The sequence below is a fragment of the Chelonoidis abingdonii genome, chromosome 16 (assembly GCF_003597395.2).
Source record: "Chelonoidis abingdonii isolate Lonesome George chromosome 16, CheloAbing_2.0, whole genome shotgun sequence".
Lineage (NCBI taxonomy): Eukaryota > Metazoa > Chordata > Testudines > Testudinidae > Chelonoidis > Chelonoidis abingdonii.
Window position 1 is genome coordinate 6,804,769 of NC_133784.1, and position 10,775 is coordinate 6,815,543.

Sequence of the window (10,775 nt, forward strand, 5' to 3'; positions counted from 1 at the left end):
GAGGGGCCCAGGCCATCAGTTGCTAGGAGACAGAGTGCCAGGCATTTAGGTGCACTGGCCCTTTGCTCTGCAGCAATCACACACCCTTATTCCACCACCTAGATACTTAAGAACTGCATAGGTGACACTGAGGCACCAACACAGTATTCAGAGAAAACATTAAGAACATTCCTAGTTCATCACAGGGGGGGATTGACAGCACCCACAAATTCACTCTCTACACATCAGTGTAATAAATTTGTTAGTCTCTAAGGTGCCACAAGTACACCTGTTCTTTTTGTACAAAATGTGCCTTGTGAGGGGTCATTTGAAAATGAATACCTTGCTAGCAGCCTGGGGAAAGGTGTATACGCCATTACCTGGCCTGTCAGGAATCCCCCCGGAGTATGTTGCTAGCACACGTTCAGACCCGGCCAGCCAGCACGTCTGTCCTCAGCACAGGACAGTGGATTACCTCCGGGTACATGGCAGCAGTACCCAGGGCCGGCAGGACAGGAGATGGCAGAAAAGCTGCAGTTTAGCAAACACAAATGGGGGGAGGAGCAGCAGGGAGTGTCCGTGTCACCCTCTTCGCTGTTGGGCTACACATTGCTTTGTGGAGTAACTGTCAGAGATGCCACGTCAAAGGCTCTCTGGCCTCTAAAAGCGACGGACAGAGAACGCCAAGTTCCCGCTTTCACTAAGGAGACAAAGGCCTGGCACCTTTGGGCTGCAGGGTGCAGTCCTGCCCCAGGAGCGGGTCACTCCCCCCACCTGGCCCTTGCTAGACTAAGCCGTAGCTGTTTAGCTGTGAGTTTTCAGTGTTATCGGCTGGTCACCACCGCTCCAGTAGTTTCACTGTTAATCTAATCCCGCAGTGCTGGGTTCGACCGGCCCTGTGCGGGGACACCCATTAACACAGCACACTGGGCACCAGTGACTCTGTACAGGAGCAGGGACCCTTGAGCACTGAACTGGCCGGGGCAGGCTGCGGTGTGTGTGTGGAGGGGGTACAGGGAGTGGGGGTGGAACAGGGGTGTGTGTAGACGGGGTACGGGGGTGGGACAGGGGGGGTGCGCAGAGGGGGTACAGGGGATGGGACAGGGTGTGTGCCGAGGGGGTACAGGAGGTGGGGGATGGGAATGTGTGTGTCACCCAATCTTTGCCCCCCAGGCTAGGGCTGCAGTCCTGAGCTCTGCTCAGTGTCAGGATCCTCCTTCTCTTCCCTCAAGTCCTGCGGCAGCCCCCTCACCCTGTCCCTGCCCCTGGGTAACCTGCCGCGCCCCTCTCTCCCCAGGCCCATGACCTGCAGGAGCTGCGGCGAAGCGCCTCGCTGGCCACCAAGGTCTTTGTGCAGCGGGACTACAATGACGGGACCCTCTGCCAGTTCCAGACCAAGTTCCCCCTGGAGCTGGACAGCCGGGTAGGAAACGTGTTGCCCTGCTGCGTTGGCAGGTGACCGGGGCTGGGAGGGGCAGAGCACGGTCAGGCAGAGCCCCTGGAGTCCTGGGGGCACCAGGCTTAGGTTGCTTAATTAGGGCAAATTGCACAGGACGGGGCAGACCAACCCCCGAACTGATGGTTATTCTACTACTTGGATTCACCAAGCCAGCAACTAAACAGCTTCTGTAACACCTCACTGATTACCTGGAAGCCACCACCCAGCTCCCTTAGCAACCCAGCCTTGGGCTCCCACCCAACACCCAAAGCAAATGCTATGAGTGTTTCTGGAAATCTTCTTCATCACATAAAAAGTTCTGCCAATCCCAGAGGATCGGACACATCACCCACCAGGTTAACGAACAGCTTAGATCCTACCAAATACAGGTTGTCACAGGCCAGGTCTACACGACGCGCGAAAATCGATTTTAGATACGCAATTTCAGCTATGAGAATAGCGTAGCTGAAATCGATTATCTAAAATCGATCTACTCACCCGTCCTCGCCGCGCGGGATCGATGTGCGCGGCTCGCCGTGTCGATTCCGGAACTCCGTTGGGGTCGGTGGAGTTCCGGAATCGATCTAAGCGCGCTCAGGGATCGATATATCCCATCTAGATGAGACGCGATATATCGATCCCCGAGCAATCGATTGTAACGCGCCGATACGGCGCGTCGTATAGACGTGGCCACAGAGTGTGGGGGAGACAGGGGCCTGCACCCCCAGCTTCCTGCGATTCACCGTGACTCTCAGCCAGCCCGGAAAACAGAAGGTTTATTTAGAGGACAGGAACACAGGCCAAGACGGGTCTTGCCGGTACAGAAACAGGACCCCCTCCGTTAGGTCCATCTGGGGGGTGGGGGTGGGCAGGGAGGCCAGAGCCCCATCTGGGCTCCACTCCATTTCCCCAGCCAGCTCAAAACTGACTCACTCTCCAGCCCCTCCTTTCTGGCCTTTGTCCCTTTCCCGGGCCAGGAGGTCACCTGATCTCTTTGTTCTCCCACACCTTTAGCTCTCACCTTGCAGAGGGGAAGGACCTCAGCCATTAGTTGACAGGAAACAGAGTGTTGGCCATTTATGTGCACTGGCCCTTTGCTCTGCAACAATTACACCCCCTTATCCCAACACCTAGAGACTTAAGAAATGCATAGGGGAAACTGAGGCACCCACAGAGGATTCAGAGGAAACATTAGGAACAGTCCCACTTTGTCACGCACGCTGACAGCCAATGCTTATTAACGAGATTGAAATGTATTAAAGAAGAAACGAGCGAGAGTGCTGGTTAAAGGCTCAGTAAACACCCGGCCATGTCCAAGCTCAGGGCGATCCAGAATGGAACTGGGGACCTCAGGCTTCCCCTGAAGATAACAAGACCAGGGCCCAGGAGTTCTCACTCAAGGTCTCTGGCAGGCTAAGACACCTCTTGGCAGCAGGTGTCCCTGGGGTGCCCAGAGTGGCTCTGAAGTAGAATGACCGATTTCCTAGTGCACACAGGTAATTAGTTGCATTGATTAGCAGAAGGCGATTAACCATTTCAGCAGTTCAGAGGCAGGTTACCCAAGAGAACTAGAGACAGTAACATTATTACATTCAGCTTTGAGTGAAATGTTCATACCCCCCTTTGATCTCTGGCTCGATAGCTCCAGGGAGAGACAGGAACCACGTGTTGACATGGGGCCACCTAGCAAGCTAGACAAACACACACAATTCCTAGCCCAGTAATTCCAACAATGGATTTGCATTTCCAGGCTTGGGGCTATTTACCAGGCTTTGTTAGCTGGTTATGGGGAAAGGCCCCTTCGTACCATTGGGTCCTTCTCTAACACGACTTTAAAGGTTGAATTTGGGTTATTTAGTCTACCAGTTGCTTAACTCTTTCTGGCCCTGTGTCACAGCTCCCCCTCTCGCGCCCCCCCCCAGTTAGTCCTGGTGTTGGCCTGGGGCCCTGAGGCTCTGTGGACTTGTGATCCCTCCTGCCAGCGGCTCCCTGGGAAGCTCCCCCCCAGCTGGCACCGATGCCAGCACAGCCCTCAGATGGCGCCTGTCACGGACCCCGAGCGTCAGTACTCAGCAACAGCCCCAGGGAGGCTCCCTTCAGGGAGCCAGACCCCCCAGGGCTCGCTCTGTTGCTGGGGAAGCCCCTCGGCTTCACTCCCTCCTTGGACCGAGCCTTCAGCACCCCTGGCTCAGGCCGTGAGCCCCCTTCAGCGAGTCCGCCTGAGAGAGACTTGGGGGCGCAATGCACCCCCCCCAGCACCTGCCGGGACGCAGCCGGCGCGGTTACAGCAGGGGGGTAGGAGGGTCTGGAACACAGCCAGGCAGGCCGTGGGTAGCACCCAGAGCAGGACCGTACAGCCTGGCCCATTCGGGTTCCGCAGAGCCCCAGCCAAGCAGTGTCCACCCTTGGCTCCTGCTCTATGTTCAAATCCCGGCCAGCCCCAGCTGGGCTCTCCTCAGGCCTTTGGTTGGCTGGTCACACCTGGCTGGCTTCCTGGGTGGTGGGGGGTCCCAGGGGATGGCTTGGCCATTGTCTTCATGGGCCCCCCAGTGACCTGGGCCCCAAACCTGAGCCAGCCAGAAGCCATTCCCACCTTTCCCCACCAGCTAGCTATCCACGCAGCACATGGGGGAAACTGAGGCGCACACAGCATTCATACAAAATAGTTCAGAAAATTCCCACTCTGGCACATTCCTCCACCGAGAGCTGCACCCACAGCCATGGAGTCTGGGCTGGTGCAGCTGGGCCTGGCTCGGGGGCTCACACTGGTCCAGGTCCTGCATGTGCCCATACGTCTGTGTGCACAGGTCCATGGCTCTCTGAGCAAACTCGCGGGGTGGGGAGGTGCCTACCCAGGTGTCTGTCTGTGTGCATGTGTATGGAGGGCTCTCTACGGGGCACTGTGCTGGGTTCTGCAGAGTGCCGGGGCATCCCTCATTCCTCCCAGCTGAGCTGATCTGTCTGTGTTCAGGGGCCCTTCAGGCTCAGCTCATTGGGATGCTCACAATGCCCTGGCCCCTGCTGCAGGGTTTGGGCTGAGTGCGGCCTGGGCAGGGCTCCCAGTGCCGGCCAGCGGGGCCCTGTATGACCCCCCACTGCCCTCACTCGGGTTCTCTGCCCCAGCTCGAGCGGCAGCTCTTTGAGGAGACAGTGAAGACCCTCAATGGCTTCTACACAGAGGCCGAGAAGATCGGGGGAAGCTCCTACCTGGAGGGGTGCCTGGCGTGTGCCACGGCCTACTTCATCTTCCTCTGCATGGAGACCCACTACGAGAAGGTAAGGGCCAGGCCAGCAGCTGGTGATCAGCCAGGGGCCCTCTGCCACGGAGTCGGCCCGGCCCAAATGCAGGGACAATTGAAGGCCGCAGCCCCCCCCGGCCTGGGCTCCTCTGGGTCCTGCCACCTGCTCCACAGGGGGCAATGGCCGTATTCTCTGCGGTGACCCCTCACTCCTTCCTTCCTGGCAGGGTCCCCAGGCGGCTCAGAAGGGAAATTCTTCCCGGGTATCCCCTGTCACGGAGTGTGGGGGAGTCTGGCCCTGCACCCCTCTTCCTGGGACTCACAGTGACTCTTAACCAGCCAGTAAAACAGAAGGTTTATTGGACAATAGGAACGCAGGCTACACCAGAGATTTTAGGTACAACCAGGACCCCTTATTCAAGTCCTTCTGGGGGGCAGGAAGCTTAGACCCCAGCCTGGGGATTCCCTGCGTTCCACCATCCAGCACCAGGACCGGCGCTAGGGTTTCTGGCGCCCTAGGCGCCGGGACATTTCACCGCCCCGCGCATGGGTCTCGCGGCTCTGGCGGAGCTGCCGCAGGCATGCCTGCAGCAGGTCCACTGGAGCTGCGGCTCCCTGACCCCGGGGGGCGGGGCGCCCTAGGCTGCGGCGGCGGCGCACTGACCTCAGGGGCGCGCTGACCGGCGGTGCCCTGACCCGGGGGACACCTTGGGCTGCCGGCGGCAGGCAGCTGCTGCTGCCGGCAGCTCAGCCCCTCCAGCAGCAGCGGCTGCAACCATTTAAAATTTTTTTGGGGGGGCGCCACTTTTTGGCGCCCCCAAATCTTGGAGCCCTAGGCAACCGCCTAGTTTGCCTAAATGGTTGCACCGGCCCTGTCCAGCACACAACAGAAACCAAAACCCCTTCAGCTGCTCTCTCCCCCTCAGGGCCGGTGCTTCCATTAGGCGACCCTAGGTGGTCCCCTAGGGACCAGGATTCGGGGGGCAGCATTTTATGTGCTCCCCACGGGAAGCACAGGAGCTTCCAGTTCCACTCCCGTTGCACTGACAAAGAAGGACCTTCTGCCGATGCGCTGTGGAAAACAGCAGCAGGCAATTGAGCAGCTCAATGACTGCTGCTGTCGCCTGCGGCATTTCGGCGGAGGATCCTTCTTTGGTGGTGCGACGGGAGCAGAACCGGAAGCTCCCGTGTGCCCCGTGGGGAGCGCACAAAATGCCGCCTCCCTGAATTCTGCCTAGGGCGCCAGAAACTCTGGTGGTGCTCGTGCTTCCCCCTCCCCCTGCTCCTCCTCTCCTTTGCCCAGTCTCCCGGGCAGAAAGTGTCACTTCTCCCAACCCCCCTCCTGGCTCAGGTTACATCTCTGGGAGCCGGGACCCTGGCTGAGGGGCTGGGAGCCGGGACCCTGGGCACAGGGGGCTGGAAGCTGGGACCCCGGGTGAGGGGCTGGCAGCTGGGACCCCAGAGGAGGGGCTGGGAGCTGGGACCCTGGGCGGGGGGCTGGGCGGGACCCCGGGCGAGAGGCTGGCAGCCGGGACCTTAGATGAGGGGCTGGCAGCTGGGACCCCGGGTGAGGGGCTGGGAGCCAGGACCCCGGGCAGGGGGCTGGGAGCCGGGATCCTAGATGAGGGGCTGGCAGCCAGGACTCCAGGCGGGGGGCTGGCAGCCGGGACCTCAGGCAAGGGGCTGGGAGCCGGGACCCTGCATACAGGGCCAGGAGTGGGGCCCTGCATAAAACTTGGGACTGCTGCACAATGTTCCCTCTAATGTTTCCATCCATGTGCGGAATGAATTTTGTGGTGTGCAGCACCAGTGTGGAGGTGATGCTGAGGTCTGGGGGCCTGTGTGACTCCATCGGGTTACGTGGGACCGTCAGGGGAAAGCTGCCAGCTAAGCCTAGATTAGTACGGTTAGTAGCGAGTGCGGTGGTAAGAAAGGAGCTATCAGAGTTGCATAAACTAATGAATGGGACAGAGAAGGTGAACTGGGGGCTCCTCTTCCCCTCTCAGTACAAGCACAAGGTGACAGTCAATCAAAATGAAAAGCAACACGCCTGAAACTGGGAGGAGACATTTTTTAACATCATGAATCAGTGACTTGTGGAACTCACTGCCAGTAGCGACACCTATGCACAGGCGTTTGTAAGCATTCGTAACAAAGTGACATGTTCATATGACTAATACCCTGTCTCCTGAGCAAGCAATGCTCCGTGGAGAGACCCTGCTGCTACCTACGGCAGGTGGGAGACAAACAGTAACGATTCCTTCCCTTTCTGCAGCTCCTCTGCCCGTCCCAGGACTCTAGTGCCCTCTCCTCCCTTGCCCCCGCTGCCTACTGCAGCTCCCTTCCTGTTGCCCCCATCTCCAGCCCAGCACAACCCAGGGTGAGTGGCTGATTGCAACTCAGCTCACTGCCAGGTCTGAGCCTGACACTAAGCACAGGAAACAGTGCAGAGCTGTGCCCTGAGCCGAATGCGCCAGCTCAGGGCCTCGCTCCTCAAGGAGAAAAGAAAAGGACCTTTGTACAGCAGCCCCTTCTCTCAAATACTCTCTTCCCCCAGCATCAGAAAGACAGCCCAGCCCAGAGAGTGGGAGTAGGTGCCTTTCATAGGCCTGAGGGACAGTGTGTGTGAACGGATGTGTGGGTGTGCAGGGAAGTGAGTGTGAGTGGATCTGTGAGTGTGTGGGGAAGTGAATGTGAGCAGATCGGTGGGTGTGCGGGGGGTGAGTGTGAGCAGATTTGTGGGTGTGCGGGGAGTGAATGAGAGTGGATCTGTGGGTGTGCAGGGAAGTGAATGTGAGCGGATCAATGGGTGTGCGGGGAATGAGGGTGAGCGGATCTATGGGTGTTCAGGGGAGTGAATGTGAGCAGATCAATGGGTGTACGGGGGTGAGTGTGAGCAGATCTGTGGGTGTGCGGGGGAGTGAGTGTGAGCGGATCTATGGGTGTGCAGGGGAGTGAATGTGAGCGGATCAATGGGTGTACGGGGGTGAGTGTCAGCAGATCTGTGGGTGTGCGGGGGAGTGAGTGTGAGTGGATCGCTGAGTGTGCAGGGAAGTGAGTGTGAGCGGATCGATGGGTGTGCAGGGAAGTGAGTGTGAGTGGATCGCTGGATGTGCAGGGAAGCGAGTGTGAGCGGATCGATGGGTGTGCAGGGAAGTGAGTGGATCTGTGGGTGTGCAGGGAGTGAGTGTGAGCGGATCTATGGGTGTGCAGGGGAGTGAATGTGAGCGGATCAATGGGTGTACGGGGGTGAGTGTGAGCAGATCTGTGGGTGTGCGGGGGAGTGAGTGTGAGCGGATCGCTGCGTGTGCAGGGAAGTGAGTGTGAGTGGATCTGTGGGTGTGCGGGGCAGTGAGTGTGAGCGGATAGCTGGGATTGCACAATAGCAGGCCAATACCCTCAGCCCCTTTGTCCAGCCGGCGGAGCTGCACTAACCCCCAGTCGCTCCCAGCGGTTTATGACGCAGGAGGCTGGTTCCCCAGTGACAGGGGCAGCGCCCAGAGCTCCTGTCACTTTTCGCAGTGAAAGACACACTGTGTTTCACGCAGCGTGTTGATGATTTTCCATTTCCACTCAACTGTGGAGAGTTGGAAAGATCAAGTGGCCGGTTGTGGGGGCAGCAGCAGGTTTCCAAGCTGCTAACTGATGCCAGCGCCACGTTGCCGTGAATGGCAATGGTGAATCAAGGGTGTGCAGGGAGCCCTCTCTCTGCACTGCAGCCCCAGGGCTGGTCAAGCTCCCACAGGCCCCCCTCACTGCCCCCCCCCACCCTACGCATCCTCCTGGTGCGCAGCCCTTGACGGCCTCCTGGGGGGCCATGCAGCCGTGCCCATTAGCAGGACCCAGGTGCTGGAGCAGCACCATGCCTGCATCCCCAGGAATCAGTCCTGGGGTGCTGACCGCACCCCACCAGGGAAAATGCCCCCTGCTGCCCCAGTCACCACTGACGTGGCATCCTGGGGCCTGAGACTTGCGGGGGTGATACAGTCTCCAGCCCTGACCCCGCCCGGAGGGCACAGAGCAGGGGTCTCCCAAGGGCGCTCAGCGAGGGCCCCTCAGGCTCTGAGAGGGGCCCCCTCATCACACAGGCATCAGGTTGCTGCTGGGCCTGGCCTGGCCTGCCCTCCCCATAAGGGGCGCAGATTGCAATTGTCCCTGCTCCCATGCTCGGTCCTGCGCCCTGCAGGCAGCAGCCCCAGAGCAGCAGGGCTCGGGGTGACTGGTCTAGGCAGGCACCAGGCGGTAGCTCTGCCCTGGGGATCCTCTTGGGCAGGGAAAGGCCCAGCTGAGGGGTGTTGCTGGAAGGCCCCCCAGCTCTCGGCCTGTGTGAGCCCTGGGACTCACCCGCTGCCCTGTCCTTTCCAGAACCCCCAACTGGCTTCTCCCCCTCCAGCAGCCTGGGTGGCATCTCACTAGTGGTGCAGACTCCAGTTCGCTCTGCTTCCTGGGCGATCACCCCCCCCGTTTCCCTCAGACACTGCCCCTCCTTGGAGCAGGCGGCTGGGAGCCAGTGCTTTGGCAGGGGAGTGGGCTCTAGTGGTTAGAGGGGGGTGGGGTGGGGCTGGGAGCCAGGACTCCTGGGTTCTAACCCAGCTGTGCCCCTGACTATGACCATGGGCCTGTCGTCCCCGCTCGCTGTTCCCAGGAGCTCGTCCTTTCCAAAGGGGACGACCTGCCCCCAGAGGCTGTTGCTGTGGGGCAGGCGCAGTGGGGCAGGTGTGCTGGTTAGCCCCAGTGACAGGCAGCACAGCCAAAGGGCCCAATCCCCTGCCAGGGAAGGCGGCAGGCCAGGGAGCCGCTGGGTGCCCGGGACGGTGGGCCCTGACAGGCTGTCCCCTTTGCCCTCGCAGGTGCTGAAGAAGATCTCCAAGTACATCCAGGAGCAGAACGAGCAGGTGTATGCGCCCCGGGGCCTGCTGCTCACCGACCCCGTGGAGCGGGGCATGCGGGTCGTATCCTCCTGGTGGGCCCAGGGCAGGGAAGATGGGCATGGGTGAGCCTGGCGGGATGGGCAAGAGCATCGCTCTTACAGTGGTGCACACGGCTGCAGCAAACGGGCCCCCCTCTGCAAGGCCAGCTCGCCCCGAGCCCCCCACTGGCCCCTGGCACTCAGCTCCCCCTACTGGGCACAGGGGGCTGGAGGCCTCGGCTGGCCCTGGGAACTGGGAGCAGATCCTGGCACACCCCTGCCTGCCCAGCAGCCCTTGTCCTGCTGTTGGTCCTTAGCCTGGGCCCAGATCGAGATCTCCATCTATGAGGACAGATGCGGCAGCACCAGCAGCGGCAGCACCAGCAGCGGGGGCGGGGGGGGGCGGTGACTGGCCGGGGGTCCCTGCAGGGACCTGCACTGCCAGGACGAAGGCCTTGCTGAGCTCCGCCGGCTGCGGTACCAGAGCACCCGCTTCTGAGCGCCCCCGGGAGAGAGGGAGGGGCTGCGGGGCCGGAGGCTGCTGGGGAGACCCCAGTGTAGACCTGCTGCCGGAGTGGGGCGAGTGCAGGGGCAAAGGCGCCTCGAGCCGGGCCCCATGGGGCCCCTAGCCAGCCAGCCAGACCCGAGCCAATGGCCCTGTCCCAGCCTGTGCCACCTGGGGCATCACCCTCCCCTAAAGCCAAGCGCTGAAGGAGCTGCAGAGGGGGCAGCGGGGGGATGCTGACCCGGGGGGCCGTCGGCCTCTGCTCCTGCTGCAGGGAGCATAGTCCTGGCACACGCGCATGCACGGCCCTGCGGTACTGCCCTGCACGGGGTGCTGTGCCTCCTACCCCGCCCATGTCCTCCCCCCTCCACGATCCCCTCCCAGCGAGCGACTCCCACTCCCCATTCCCAGCTGCTTCGGGCCAGAGACTGGGCTTGGTGGAGCCCTGGGGCACCATCCGCCTCGGCTGGGTCACAGGCACCATTGCCCTGTCCGGGCATCTGCCCCAGCAGGAATGAGCCCCCAGCAGACACTGGTGGACATGTGGGGGAGAGGGAGGGGCTGGGGGGTGACGGCACATCCCAGGGGGTCACCATCCCTCACCAAACTCATCCTCAGCCAAAGGGATTGGAGCCCCCGCGTCCGGGGGTGCGGCCAGCCCCGCACTTGCTGCAGCCCCTCTGTCCCAGCCCCGCCTCTCTGCCT

The 10,775-nt window shown here is 60.9% G+C and overlaps 1 protein-coding gene across 1 annotated transcript in view; it reads left to right on the top strand.

The window, feature by feature from the left end:
* Nucleotides 1-10,063, top strand: part of GOLGA7B (golgin A7 family member B) — a 39,386-nt gene extending 29,323 nt beyond the window's left edge. The window contains exons 2-5 of the mRNA XM_032776164.2: nucleotides 1,277-1,402; nucleotides 4,541-4,693; nucleotides 9,507-9,608; nucleotides 9,894-10,063. Of these exons, the coding sequence (XP_032632055.1) occupies nucleotides 1,277-1,402; nucleotides 4,541-4,693; nucleotides 9,507-9,608; nucleotides 9,894-9,974 (462 nt within the window). The 3' untranslated portion in view covers nucleotides 9,975-10,063. The remainder of the gene's footprint in view (nucleotides 1-1,276; nucleotides 1,403-4,540; nucleotides 4,694-9,506; nucleotides 9,609-9,893) is intronic.
* The last annotated feature ends 712 nt before the right edge of the window (nucleotides 10,064-10,775 follow it).